The sequence below is a fragment of the Sceloporus occidentalis genome, unplaced genomic scaffold, assembly GCF_023333645.1.
Source record: "Sceloporus occidentalis isolate IW3139 unplaced genomic scaffold, rSceOcc1.0.p SCAF_30, whole genome shotgun sequence".
Classification (NCBI taxonomy): domain Eukaryota; kingdom Metazoa; phylum Chordata; class Lepidosauria; order Squamata; family Phrynosomatidae; genus Sceloporus; species Sceloporus occidentalis.
This window is the reverse complement of record NW_028317010.1, coordinates 8,778,719-8,791,762: the sequence shown is the minus strand read 5'-3', so window position 1 is coordinate 8,791,762 and position 13,044 is coordinate 8,778,719. Positions and strand designations below refer to the sequence as shown.

Here is a 13,044-nt window from a genome sequence, read left to right as displayed (position 1 = left end):
TAATAAATTACTTGTCTTGCTGTTACATATACAGTACATATAGCTACATATCCTCCATGACAACATGACCTGTCAGGATAATCCCTGGATCAATAACTTTTACATTACTGTGTATACCTTGAATACCCACTTACAACTTAACAAGACCTTTATAGCATTTACTGTAAAGAACCTTCTTTGTGAGAACCATGACTCATCTAATCTTAATATATGTGGGCACTTTTTATCTTCATTGTCATGGTGTGCAAAAGGCACATACATACCTTGAATTGTAATGAAGTTACCCCTTAGGTTCTCTACTCCTCTCCCTCCTCCTCCCATCACCACCTTTACAGAAGCTTACTGAACGTAAACTGAAAGGACAAAGTGATTATACTGGTGAAGAATTATTATGCTAAAAGCTACACCCTATTCAGCTCAGCTGCCTGGAGGACCTTCCAGTGCACTGGGAAGCAGCAATGCTCTCCCACCCTAGGAGGGGAAGACCAGCGACAACGGTCAGGCAACCAACAACATTTGGAAGTTATTATATTCATATTGCTTGCATTGCTTGTTTGATCCACTCCATCCCCAATGTTGTGTATTGGTTTGTTTGTTCTGTTTTTCATATACATTTATATTATGTACATATTACATGGTTCATCGTATGTTGAAGGAAGTTTAAGGCAGGCTCACAGCAGCTTTTCAAGAGCTGAGCAGTATGAACCAGACCTGAGCTGACTTAGACTATTTCTTCCTTTAGGTTTGTTATCCTCATGTTGAGGTTAATGGCCCTTACATCACAGCTGTGTGGGCCCCCTGCTGGATAAATGCCTCTGCATTCTAAATTTTTTATATTTACAAATGTAGCTTGCTGTTAGGTGTATCCAGGAAACATCCATGTGCTAAAAGATGAAAACAAACTACTATCATGTCTATTTTTGAAATCATTCCACTTTTCTCACGCAAGCATTTTTTCACACCTGTCTAAAACTTTTGTACTCTCATGACCATCTGTAATAATGGCCCTGGGCAAGTATTTGCTTGACCCCACCTCCATTCCCTAAAGTGCAATCATACCCTCTATCCCAACACCAAAAAAAAAGTACTTGACACATTGACTCTACAAATTAGGATCTCATACAAACCCTGTATTTGCAGGTTTGGATTAAATAGATAACACATGAAACATTGCAGGTAGAGCGCAAATGAATAACACACAAATCCAGACTTGCATGTATAGATTAACTGAAAATTACATGTACACTCAGCATTGAAGCTACAGATCAAATAAATAATGCACGAAAAACCTAAATTGCAGACTTAGATCACACGTTGTACACCCCAAAAGCCAGCCATGGCACTCAAATTTACACACATAAGACTTGCCCTGGAAACCAGATTGCATTCACCAGACCAGCCCAGCACCCAGATTAAATGTATGGGGCTTGTCATCTTTTTGCCCAAACATCTTATCTGTGCTATCTTTGTGTCCAAAATTATTGTCTGTACCATATGTTTTCCCTAAACAGCTTGTCTGTGCCATCTTTGTCCCCAAACGGCTTATTAATGCCCCCAAGCAGCCTGCCTGCCATATTTGCCCCAATTACCCTGACTGTACTATCTTTGCACCCAAGCAGACTGCCTGTGCTGTGTTTCAGCCCAAACAGCCTGCCTCTACCATGTTTTCCCCCAAACACATCTGTGCTAACACACAAAGACTTACACATCCCCATCTTTGCTATCACACACTTATACATACACACATACTCATTCATACTTATATCCATACTTGCTTTCAAATAGGCGATTCATATGACTACATAAGCTTTACAGTATTTTGTTACAAATTATAAAAAGTAGCATTACTCTGAATAATTTATTTGATGTGATATAGCCACTTTAAGAGATCTATAAAAATCTATCATAGATAACGATGTTTAACAAATTTTAGTTACACAGCAATTTGTGAAAACCTGAAATCTGGAGGGTAAGTGACCCTAGAGGGCCAAGTTATTATAGCAAGTTTCACTAAATAGTTTTGCAAGTAGAAAATGTCAAACTCCTTAGACCAACAAAGTAAAAAAGAATATTACTTTTTGCTGACTACATTCAAGATTTAAATGTTATTTTGCCTCCTGGCATGCAATAATGTTCTATTATATGAATACATTTAGTTCCCTGCTATTATTGGAATAATTGTCCTCTGTCTAATCTAAATGATGCTAAAGGATGGACTGGGAAGAAATTACAAATATTTTGGAAATAATTACCTTTGCTTTGTATATTTTCTATCCTGCCACCATTTCTCTGTACATATGCTTTTCTGCTTCTAGCAAAATCATAAAAATAAGGCTTGAGGCAGCAGTCAATTTAGTTTATCTATATTTTAATAGTTGATGTAGTGACATGGTTAGTGAATGAATTTCTTGAGAATAAATTGCTGTGATTTTCTTAGTTGTATATGCAATTATAAGCAATATTTTCACAAGGAATGTATTTATTTCTCAACTACAAAAATGAGGCTATAGTAGATGATCAATTTCACCAAAGAGTTACCTTTATCAAATATATGGAGTCTCTACCATGATTTGCTTGATTTTCAAAAGAAGACACACACCTTCAACATTACATTTGAATTCTGATTGCACTTTATAAAGTCAACATGTGAAAAATGGTGCCCATTGATGATTGGGGTAGTGCATATATGTCCAATATATATAGTATAAAAAATAGCAATTCTCTTTAATTGTCTAGAGGTAACTGATAGAAATGCTACCATTACTAAATATACCATTTATCATAAATCAAAGTATCCTACAGTTTAAATGATCTGTCAATATTACAAAAACACAAAACATTTAGTTTAGAAGTGGTCTGCCTTTACACATACCATAAAATATTGTGTATAACATGAATTCTCTATGTATTACTATCACATTTTATTTATTGAAAAATTCGGCAGCACTTTATAGTGAGGGGAAAACACAAAGTACATTCCTGAACACAAGTCACACTGTGGTACAAAAGTGGAGAAAGACCCTGCTCCTGCAAACGGATATTACATTTTGAGGTTGGGGGGGGGGGTTAAGACAAGAAAGTAAAGGGCTGCTTAGGCAAACATATAAAAGATGTACGTAAAGGTTTCCTGGCACTAAATCTGGAAATTAATTATACCAAAGACTTCACAGTACATCTTTTCTTAGAGAGCTGCTGAACCCTTCTACCTACTATGGAGTATTTATCTCAACCACTTTAAATCAGTTCTAGACTGTGCCAGGCCACCTGCTGTAGTGTGTTGGGCTTTTCAATGTGCAGGAAATGGCATTTTACACATATAATGGTCTCTCTGTTCAGCTGACAAAGGCCACCCAAATTAAAAAAAAAAACATGTTTTATAAATTATGTACCCTTTAAAGAAAAGCTCTAGGAGGCCAAAATACAAGAGCCAGATTTAGTAGAGACAAGTTAAATACTGTATATAGAATATTGTTTATGGGCTGTTTTGACCAAATGTATTTTTTTATCTTAAGTGTTCATTTTCTATGTGTATGATGTTAGTATATGAATGAATACTTTTAACTGCAATGCATTGTTTCTGACCCCAAGGTATATTACATCCAATGACAGCTAACACATTGTATGTGGCTGAAAACCTATATGTAAGGTTTGTCTTACCGGAAGGAATCCGATATGCAGGACTGGAACACACTTGCTCAAGAACAGAACACACGCAAGGGGCCTGGAGAGGATAACAGGGCACTTGGTGGTGTAGCTGTAAGCACGAGTGGTCAGAGGGCAACCGTTTAGAAGACCAGGGTCGGGACGCCAGAGGTACACGTAGTCGGGTCGAATAGCCAAGGTCAGGATGCCAGAGGTACACGTAGTCGGGTTGGAGAGCCAAGGTCAGGATGCCAGAGGTACACGTAGTAGCAGGGAGAGCCAGGGTCAGGAAACCAGAGAAATACAGGAAGCCGTTTAGCAGACCAGGGTCGGATACCGGGAGAACAGGAACAAGATATATATGAATACAGGATACGGGGGAAGCTCACGTAACACGGACAGAACCAGTATAACTGAGCACTGAGGATACTGTGCTCGAGGTTTAAATAGCCCGGGGGGGCGTTCCCCGACGTCCGGGACGTGATCGCGTCCTGCGTCGCCATAGCGACGCAGCGGAATCCAGCCGGCGGTCCGCTTCATGAATATTCATGAAGCGGCCGCGTGCGCGAGCGGCTGCTTCCAGCTCCAGTCTGCGGTGCCGGCGTTTCTGCCGGGGAGGAGAAGAGGACGGCCGGGAGCTACTTAAGGTAGGTGCCTTACAGGATCCCCCCGCAAGACGCGACCTCCGGGGGCGAGGATGGCCTGGCTTGAGAGGATGTAGTTTATGAAACGTTTGAACACATAATGGAGCATGAACTTGACTTGCCGGTTCCCAGGTCCTTTCTTCTGGGCTATATCCTTTCCATTGTATAAGGTATTCTAGATGCCCTCGACGGATCCTGGAATCTACCACTTTTTGTACCACGTATTCTTCAATCCCGTCGATGACCACTGGTGCAGGAGGAGGAGGTACCCGGTTAGGAAAAGGGTTGGCCACCCAAGGTTTGACCAGCGATACATGGAAAACCGGATGAATCCGACAGCTAGAGGGAAGTTTCAATTGCACTGTCACTGGGTTGATGATTTTCGTGATAGTGTATGGGCCAATGAACTTAGGTCCCAGTTTCTTGGAAGGAATCTGTAGGCGCAAATGACTTGTGGACAGCCAGACTTTGTCGCCACAATGGTAAGTAGGAGGACTGGAACGGTGGCGATCTGCATATGATTTGTAGGCCTTTCTGGCCTTGATTAAGTTTTGCTTCAGGACTTGAAATTGTCTTGTTAGCACGGTGACTCGATCCGAGATCCCGGGAATCGTAGGTTCGGTTGGCAGACCTGGAATCATGATAGGATGGTAACCATAGTTTGCGAAGAATGGAGACATCTTTATAGATCGCTGTGTTTGATTATTATAGGTGAATTCTGCGGAAGGGAGAAATTGGAGCCAATCATTCTGAAGGTGCGTGGTGTAACATCTTAAGTAATGCTCTAATATTTGATTTAAACGTTCGGTCTGACCGTTGGTTTGCGGATGAAAGGCCGTGGACAAAGTGGGACGAATGTGCAGCTTGCGGCAGAACACCTTCCAGAAACGAGATGTGAATTGCACTCCACGGTCTGAAGTGATAGTTCGTGGTAATCCATGAAGCCGGAACACTGTGTCCAGGAACAAGGTGGCTGTGATGGAAGCGGAAGGAATGCCAATTGTGGGAATAAAATGTGCCATTTTGGTGAATCTATCGATCACCACCATGATTGTGTCATGTTTCTTGGAGGGTGGTAGATCGACAATAAAGTCCATAGAAATTTTAGACCAGGGAACCGAAGGAATAGGTAATGGGCGGAGAAGGCCCGTTGGTTTTCTACGGAGGGTCTTGGTACGAGCGCAGGTAGTACATGAACGGACAAACGAGGTCACATCTTGGTCTAGCGAAGGCCACCAGAATTGACGTTGAACGAGGTCTGTAGTCTTCTTAATGCCCCCATGTCCGGAGAGGAGAGAATCATGGCATGCTTGTAGAACCTTTAAACGGGCCGGGGTCGGTACAAATATCTTATCCCGGTAGTATAATAAGTTTCGGGTACGATGAACCGGAGGATTAGTTCTCGGAACTACGGCTCTGCGGGATAAGGAGCGAATGAAGTCCATGAGAGATGGTTGGTGTGTGAGGAAGAGGCTGGAAGGAAGAATAGTATCCGGTTGAGTCTCGGGACAACTCGATACAGTAGGTAACCGAGACAAGGCGTCTGCTTTGGTATTACGGGATCCAGGGCGATACGTAATATGAAGGTTAAATCTCGTGAAAAAGAGAGCCCACCGAGCCTGTCTGGAGCATAGACGCCGTGCGGAGCGAAGATACTCCAGGTTCCGGTGGTCAGTATATACCGTTACTGGATGTTGAGTCCCTTCTAGCAGATGACGCCAGGTATCCAGAGCCTGTTTGATGGCCAGTAGTTCTCTGTCCCCCACACTATAGTTCATCTCGGCCGGGGTGAGTTTACGCGAGTAGTAGGCCACAGGATGCAAATTTTGTTTCTCCCCATGTCGTTGGGACAGAACTGCTCCTACCGCTAGATCCGAAGCATCCACCTCCAAATGGAACGGTTCCGCCACCATGGGTTGAATAAGGATGGGAGCAGTGGTGAAGTGTTGTTTGAGAGCGTCGAACGCATTCTGTGCTTCTAGTGTCCAGGCAAAACGGGAGTATTGACGAGTCAACTTGGTGATGGGCGCGATAACATGAGAGAAGTTTCTAATGAATTTGCGATAATAGTTAGCAAAGCCAATAAAACGTTGGACCCCTTTTTTATCAGAAGGTACTGGCCACTCCAAGATAGCTGACACCTTTTTAGGATCCATCTGTAGGTTTCCAGGCGTAATGATGAATCCCATGAATTCTACCTGATCAGCTTCAAATTGGCATTTTTCCAGCTTAGCATAAAGGTGATGTGTGCGTAGACGGTCGAGAACCATTTTGACCTGGTCGCGGTGATCAGATAGGTTTGACGAGAATATGAGAATATCGTCCAGATAGACCACCATAAAGACATCCAGATAGTCCCGAAAGACGTCATTTAAAAAATGTTGGAAGGTAGCAGGGGCATTGCAGAGCCCAAAGGGCATGACAAGATATTCGAAATGTCCATATCGACTTCGGAAAGCGGTCTTCCACTCATCTCCTTTACGTATGCGGACCAAATTATAAGCCCCTCGGAGATCAATCTTGGAAAAGAGCCGCGCAGTTTTGAGTCGATCCAGGAGTTCAGGAATAAGAGGTAACGGATATCTGTTTTTAATGGTGATCTTATTTAGTTCCCGATAGTCTACACATGGTCGCAGACTCCCATCTTTCTTTTCTACAAAAAAGATTCCTGCGCCTGCTGGAGAAGTGGAAGGTCTGATGAACCCTTTAGCTATATTTTCTTGGATATAATCCTTAAGGTGCTGCAATTCAGGTTCGGATAATGGAAATATCCTGCCGAATGGGATGGGAGCGCCAGGGAGGAGATCAATGGGACAGTCATAAGTCCTTTGGGGAGGAAGTGTATCAGCTCCCTTTTTCTCGAAAACATCACGGAACTCTGCATATTGTTTAGGAATACGTGGATCAGGAGGAGGAGGCGAACAATCAGGAAGCAATAGAAGTGTAGGGTGGTCTGTCCGGCATTGATTGCGGCAAAACAGGGATTGGAAGGAGATGGTCCCCTTGGACCAATCAATTGTAGGATTATGGAGTCTTAGCCAGGGTAGGCCAAGAATTACTGGAAACATGGGTGACGGAATAAGGTCAAAGTTCAAGTATTCCGTATGATTATTCCCCAATAGAGCATGAAGTGGTGATGTTTCGTGTGTAACGGGTCCAGTACAGGGGGGACCCGTCGACCACTTGTATATGTATGGGAGCTGGCTTAATTGAAGTTGGTATATGCAGTTGTTTGGCAAAGTCCTGGTCCATGAAGCAACTGCTGGCTCCCGAGTCGATGATAGCAGAAACGGTGGTAGAATTATTGGTCCACTGTAAAAACAAGGAGATGTACAGGTGAGGAGAACCGTCCTTAGGGAAGGAACTTAGGCAAGCTTTATCAGGTGCAGGCTTACCCCTGGGAGGGCGTCGCGGACAGGTAGATATCAGATGTCCAGGTTCACCACAGTATAGACACAGATTGTTCCTCCGACGACGGGCCTTCTCGGCTTCTGATAGTGGGCCACGTGCCACTCCGATCTGCATAGGTTCTTCTGGAGGAGGCATGATCGCTGGAAACTGGAGAGGAGGACCGGTAGGAACCGTAGGAGCAGTATGAACCGTAGGAAGGAAGTGGCGTCTCGGGGTAGGAATGGCTGAAGCTGCGCGTTCCAGGCGTCTCTCCCGAAATCTGCGGTCAAGCTGTATGACCAGGTGTATGAGGTCTTCTAAGGAATCAGGAATGCCCACGCGAGCCAGTTCATCCTTCAATCCTTCGGCCAAACCCAGACGGAACTGATCTAACAGTGCTGGTTCGTTCCACTTGCTTTCCATAGCCAAGCTTCGGAATTCGGTCACGTATTCCTCTACTGGCCTCTTCCCTTGTCGTAAAGCACGTATGGCAGCATGTGCAGAGGTAGTGCGAAAAGGATCGTCAAATAAAGTGTCCATAGCGTGACTGAACTCGGTCCATGAGTTCAGGACTGGATTATTGGTGCGCAGTAGATGGTGAGCCCAGATCTGTGGTTCCCCTGATAATAAAGAAATCACAGTTCGTACCTTCACATGATCAGAGGCGTAGGTTCTGGGTTGGAGAGAGAACAGGATTTGGCAGGACGTCATGAAGGTACGATAACTGGCTCTGTCTCCTGAGAAGCGCTCGGGAAGAATAGCCTTGGGTTCAGGAGTAGCAGCAGCAGCAGAGGGCCCCTCCATTGGTGGAAGCGGAGCGGGAGCAGGAGATGGTGCCCCAGAGCCAGGGGGGTTAGTTTGCAGTTCATGAAGCTGGTGCTGCATATGCGCATGGCTGGCTTGGAGGTCCTGGAAGGAGCGAGTAAGTGCAGTAATCTGTCCAGCGATGGCTGCAAGAGCATCAGAAATTCCTGCGGATTCCATGTCGAGGCTCAGTTATTCTGTAAGGTTTGTCTTACCGGAAGGAATCCGATATGCAGGACTGGAACACACTTGCTCAAGAACAGAACACACGCAAGGGGCCTGGAGAGGATAACAGGGCACTTGGTGGTGTAGCTGTAAGCACGAGTGGTCAGAGGGCAACCGTTTAGAAGACCAGGGTCGGGACGCCAGAGGTACACGTAGTCGGGTCGAATAGCCAAGGTCAGGATGCCAGAGGTACACGTAGTCGGGTTGGAGAGCCAAGGTCAGGATGCCAGAGGTACACGTAGTAGCAGGGAGAGCCAGGGTCAGGAAACCAGAGAAATACAGGAAGCCGTTTAGCAGACCAGGGTCGGATACCGGGAGAACAGGAACAAGATATATATGAATACAGGATACGGGGGAAGCTCACGTAACACGGACAGAACCAGTATAACTGAGCACTGAGGATACTGTGCTCGAGGTTTAAATAGCCCGGGGGGGCGTTCCCCGACGTCCGGGACGTGATCGCGTCCTGCGTCGCCATAGCGACGCAGCGGAATCCAGCCGGCGGTCCGCTTCATGAATATTCATGAAGCGGCCGCGTGCGCGAGCGGCTGCTTCCAGCTCCAGTCTGCGGTGCCGGCGTTTCTGCCGGGGAGGAGAAGAGGACGGCCGGGAGCTACTTAAGGTAGGTGCCTTACACTATGAAAAGCAACACTAGCCTAATTATAAGTTAAGCAAGCAGTTCATGAAAATAAAACCATTGTGTCAGGTGTGTAGGGGTTGGAGCACAGTGTAGAGAGACACCAGATAAGTAGCAGATGCAAAACCAGGGAATGGTACAACAGCAGTGGTTTATTCCGTAAGCAAGCCAAGGTCAAAGTCCATATAAAATACAGGAAGGGACTTGAACAATCAAACAATGATGGATTAGTGCTGGGGGTTTAAATAGTCTGCCAAAATCTGGCTCCTCCCCCAGATCTCAGAGACCCTCCTCCTCCTATAGATTATAGTCAGTGGTGACCTTTCTCTCACTGGTTGTCCCACCTCCCGGTCTGACCTCCTGCATCATCGGGCCGCACCACATGCCCCCCACCATCAATCTTGAACTGGCACTTGTCCTGTGTGGCCTGGTGGGCGACCGTGCGGTACGCAGACAGAGGTGTGGGTGCCTTGCTGTGTCCCCGCCAGGTGAAGACACTCGAGGAGATGAGGTAGGTCCCTGACATTTTTAGCAGAATCTAATCTCATCTTGAAATTTCTACTCATGAAGAGGACTTTCATAATTTATGTTTATATTTAAGATGGACTCCCTTAGAAATGGTTCCCAACACCTATAGTTGGAAACCTTCACCACCAGACCTGTGAGTTCTGAGTTTTGTCTTCATGGACATGCTAAATAGGTAGTATGACCATATGACTACCATACCACACAAGCCACAAAAAGACAGATTGCTAATATAATTTTATTATGTAAATATGGTTTATGATCATTTGAAAAACAGAATTAGAAGCCTGACATATTATCAGCTATATTAATGCCTTGCTTGTTTAGGAAAATGTTTACATATAATCTGATTCCCACTTTGATTTTATTTAGCCATAATGTACCTATACCTCCAGTCGGTATTTACTTATTACTTACTATAAACTGAACATAGTTATGTCAAACTCTGTATGCTATGAGCATGGTATAATTAATGTGCAATCAATGTTAATTCTGAATACTGCATAACCTATGAGTGGTTTCCATTATGTAATGAAGTTCTAATGACATCCCGGTGGCCCTAATTCATTTTTAGTGGTATTATAAAGTAGAATCAAAAAGACATTGCAAGAGGTCACCTGTGGTGGGAGAGGGACACAAGAGGTATAGTGCATTCTCATTCTCCATTAGCAATAAAACCACAAAAGATAAACTAACATATGCATTTAGCGCAGAACACAAGAACCACATTTTGTAAATCACATCCTATAGCTGATGGGAATTGTTTGCATTTTATATCCATTGTTTTCAACATTACTTTTACTGCACTTTAAATGTGTTGTAATTTGCCAGTGTAATACCAAACTTGAGAAATCTTTAAATATTGGCGTTTTTGGTCAACCTGGGTTTTTATCCTATGATCTGTAATCATGCTGACTAGTACACTGCATATGATAAATATTAACCAGAGCTTTGTAGCAAGTTTAATGTGAAAGTTGGCACCATGCCACCCATACCTTCAGGTGGAATAAGGATATAGTGTTCCCTTCCCATGATCTACGGGGCTGGGAATGTCTAGTTCCAATACATATCACATGTTCCAAAGAATCAGAATTAGAGTCCCCTCCACATAATATGTAATAAATTCAAGGCAATAGGTTACCCAGGCTTCACTTTTGTTATAGGTCGTCATTTGTCCTCAAACTAGACAAATCACTAGATTACACTTAAAACCTGGTTAGATCAGAAAAAGCTGAAACACAAGTGAAATGCGTCCATGTATCCTTTTCTAAATGTGACTCATTGTCAGAATTGCTTTTTTATTGTTTGAGGAGGATATTTTTTTATAATTTAACAAAATGCAAAGTGAACAAATGGAAGAAAAAACTAAATCAAACCAATATCAGATGTGACAGTATCAATTCTTGTAGGTACACTTGCACAGTTTTCTAAGGAACCAATAGTCTGTTCCAAACATCTTTATAATAATAAATATAGCTTTTAATTACTTTGGCTGTATGTTTGGGTTTAATGCTGCAGAAAAAATTTGGAGGCAAGGAGATGCCTCCCTCATGGTATTGCATGTTGGATATGTATCTGCCTGTACTTTGAGGAGACCATTACTTCTGACAAAATCCCTGACTCCACTTGCAGAAATACAGCCCCGAATTTTAAAGGAACCTTCACCATGCTTCATTTTTTGCCTGCAAACACTCATTTGTGTACTGCTCTCCAGCCCTTCTGCAAAAAAACTGCCTTTTGTTGCACCCAAATATTTTGACTCATCAGTCCAGAGCACCTGTTGCCTTTTTTCTACACCCCAGTTCTTGCATTCTTATGAATGGTTGAGTAGCTTAGCCTTGTATCTACCTTGGAGGTATAGCGTTTTGGCCACAGGTCTTCTATGAAGACCACTTCTTAACAGACTTTCCTGGAAAGTAAATTGGTCTCACTTTTTTCTGCCAATGCTAAGCTGATGTACTGGCTAGAAATTTTCAAAGAGTTCAAAGGGAAGTAAGCATGATATGTGTGCTGAACATATCATGTTTCCTTGGCTGACCACTGCATCTATGGTCCTCAACAATGCCTGTTTCTTTGTGCTTCTAAAACATAGCTTGGACAGAACATCTGGAAACCCATGTCTGCCTTGAACATTCTGCCTGGGAGAGGCCTTGGTGATGCAGTATAACTACCTTGTATCTTGTTGCTGTGGTCATGGTGTATTTGACATTAAACTGACTTCTGGTTACTAAGTTTGGATGCTCCTCACCCACCTGTTTCTGCTTCAGTTTATGGTTGTGTTTCAGCCTATATTAAATTGCTAATCATTAGGACCTGTTCAGTATAATAGTCATACACCTAATTGCATGCCTTGCACCTAATTGCATGCCTACAAAATGCCTGACTTTCAGTAAGTGTACCTAGAAGAATTGTTGATTTTTGGAAGGCAAAAGTGTAGTCACACCAAATACTGATTTGATTTTTCTTCCGTTCACTTTGGATTTTGTTAAATGTAATGTTAGAAATTATTCTAACTGTACAGCATTGTTTCTCACCTGCCTAAACTTTTACATTATATATATATATATACCGTATTTTTCGCTCCATAAGACGCAGTTTTTTTCCTCCCAAAGTAGGATGAAAAATCAGCCGCGTCTTATGGAGCGAAGATGCAGGCAGGGAGGGAGGGAGGGGGGGGGCAACGATATACCGTATTTATCGGCGTATAACACGCACTTTTTTAACTAAAATCCGGAGTTTAAACCCTACCTGCGTGTTATACGCCGATAAATCCGGGGTCGCAACTGAGGCAGGCGGCGGCGGCCGCCAGCAGAGGAGTCCTGGATTTCTGCCAGTCAGGGGGGCCCAAGGGGTGCCGAGCGGTTGCTGAAGACAACCGCTCGGCAACTCTCGGGCCCCCCTGCCTGACAGATATACAGGAATCCTTTGCTGGCGGCGGCCGCCACCGCCGCCTGCCTCAGCGCTTCAACTCCTGTGTTGGAAGCGTTTGTCTCGGGTGCCGGCGCAGATTTATAGAATTGGAGGTTTTTGGTGCTATTTCTATGACATTTTTTCTGTACCTATATAGGTTTTGTATGCATTATCTTTAGAATCCAAGTGTTTTTACACCACTTTATTACTGGACCATTTGGCTGGACTTGCTCACCCCCATCCGGCATGGACTATTGCCAGCCACCC

At 43.9% G+C, this 13,044-nt stretch overlaps 1 protein-coding gene across 1 annotated transcript in view; it reads right to left on the bottom strand.

The window, feature by feature from the left end:
* The window catches only part of LOC149299017 (protocadherin-15-like), a 426,255-nt gene extending 417,595 nt beyond the window's left edge, over positions 1-8,660 (bottom strand). Inside the window, exons 1-4 of the mRNA XM_089486827.1 lie at positions 7,977-8,660; positions 7,450-7,598; positions 5,449-6,869; positions 4,409-5,259 (exon numbers count right to left, since the gene is read on the bottom strand). Coding sequence (XP_089342953.1) covers positions 4,409-5,259; positions 5,449-6,869; positions 7,450-7,598; positions 7,977-8,660 — 3,105 coding nt within the window. The remainder of the gene's footprint in view (positions 1-4,408; positions 5,260-5,448; positions 6,870-7,449; positions 7,599-7,976) is intronic.
* Positions 8,661-13,044: the final 4,384 nt, after the last annotated feature.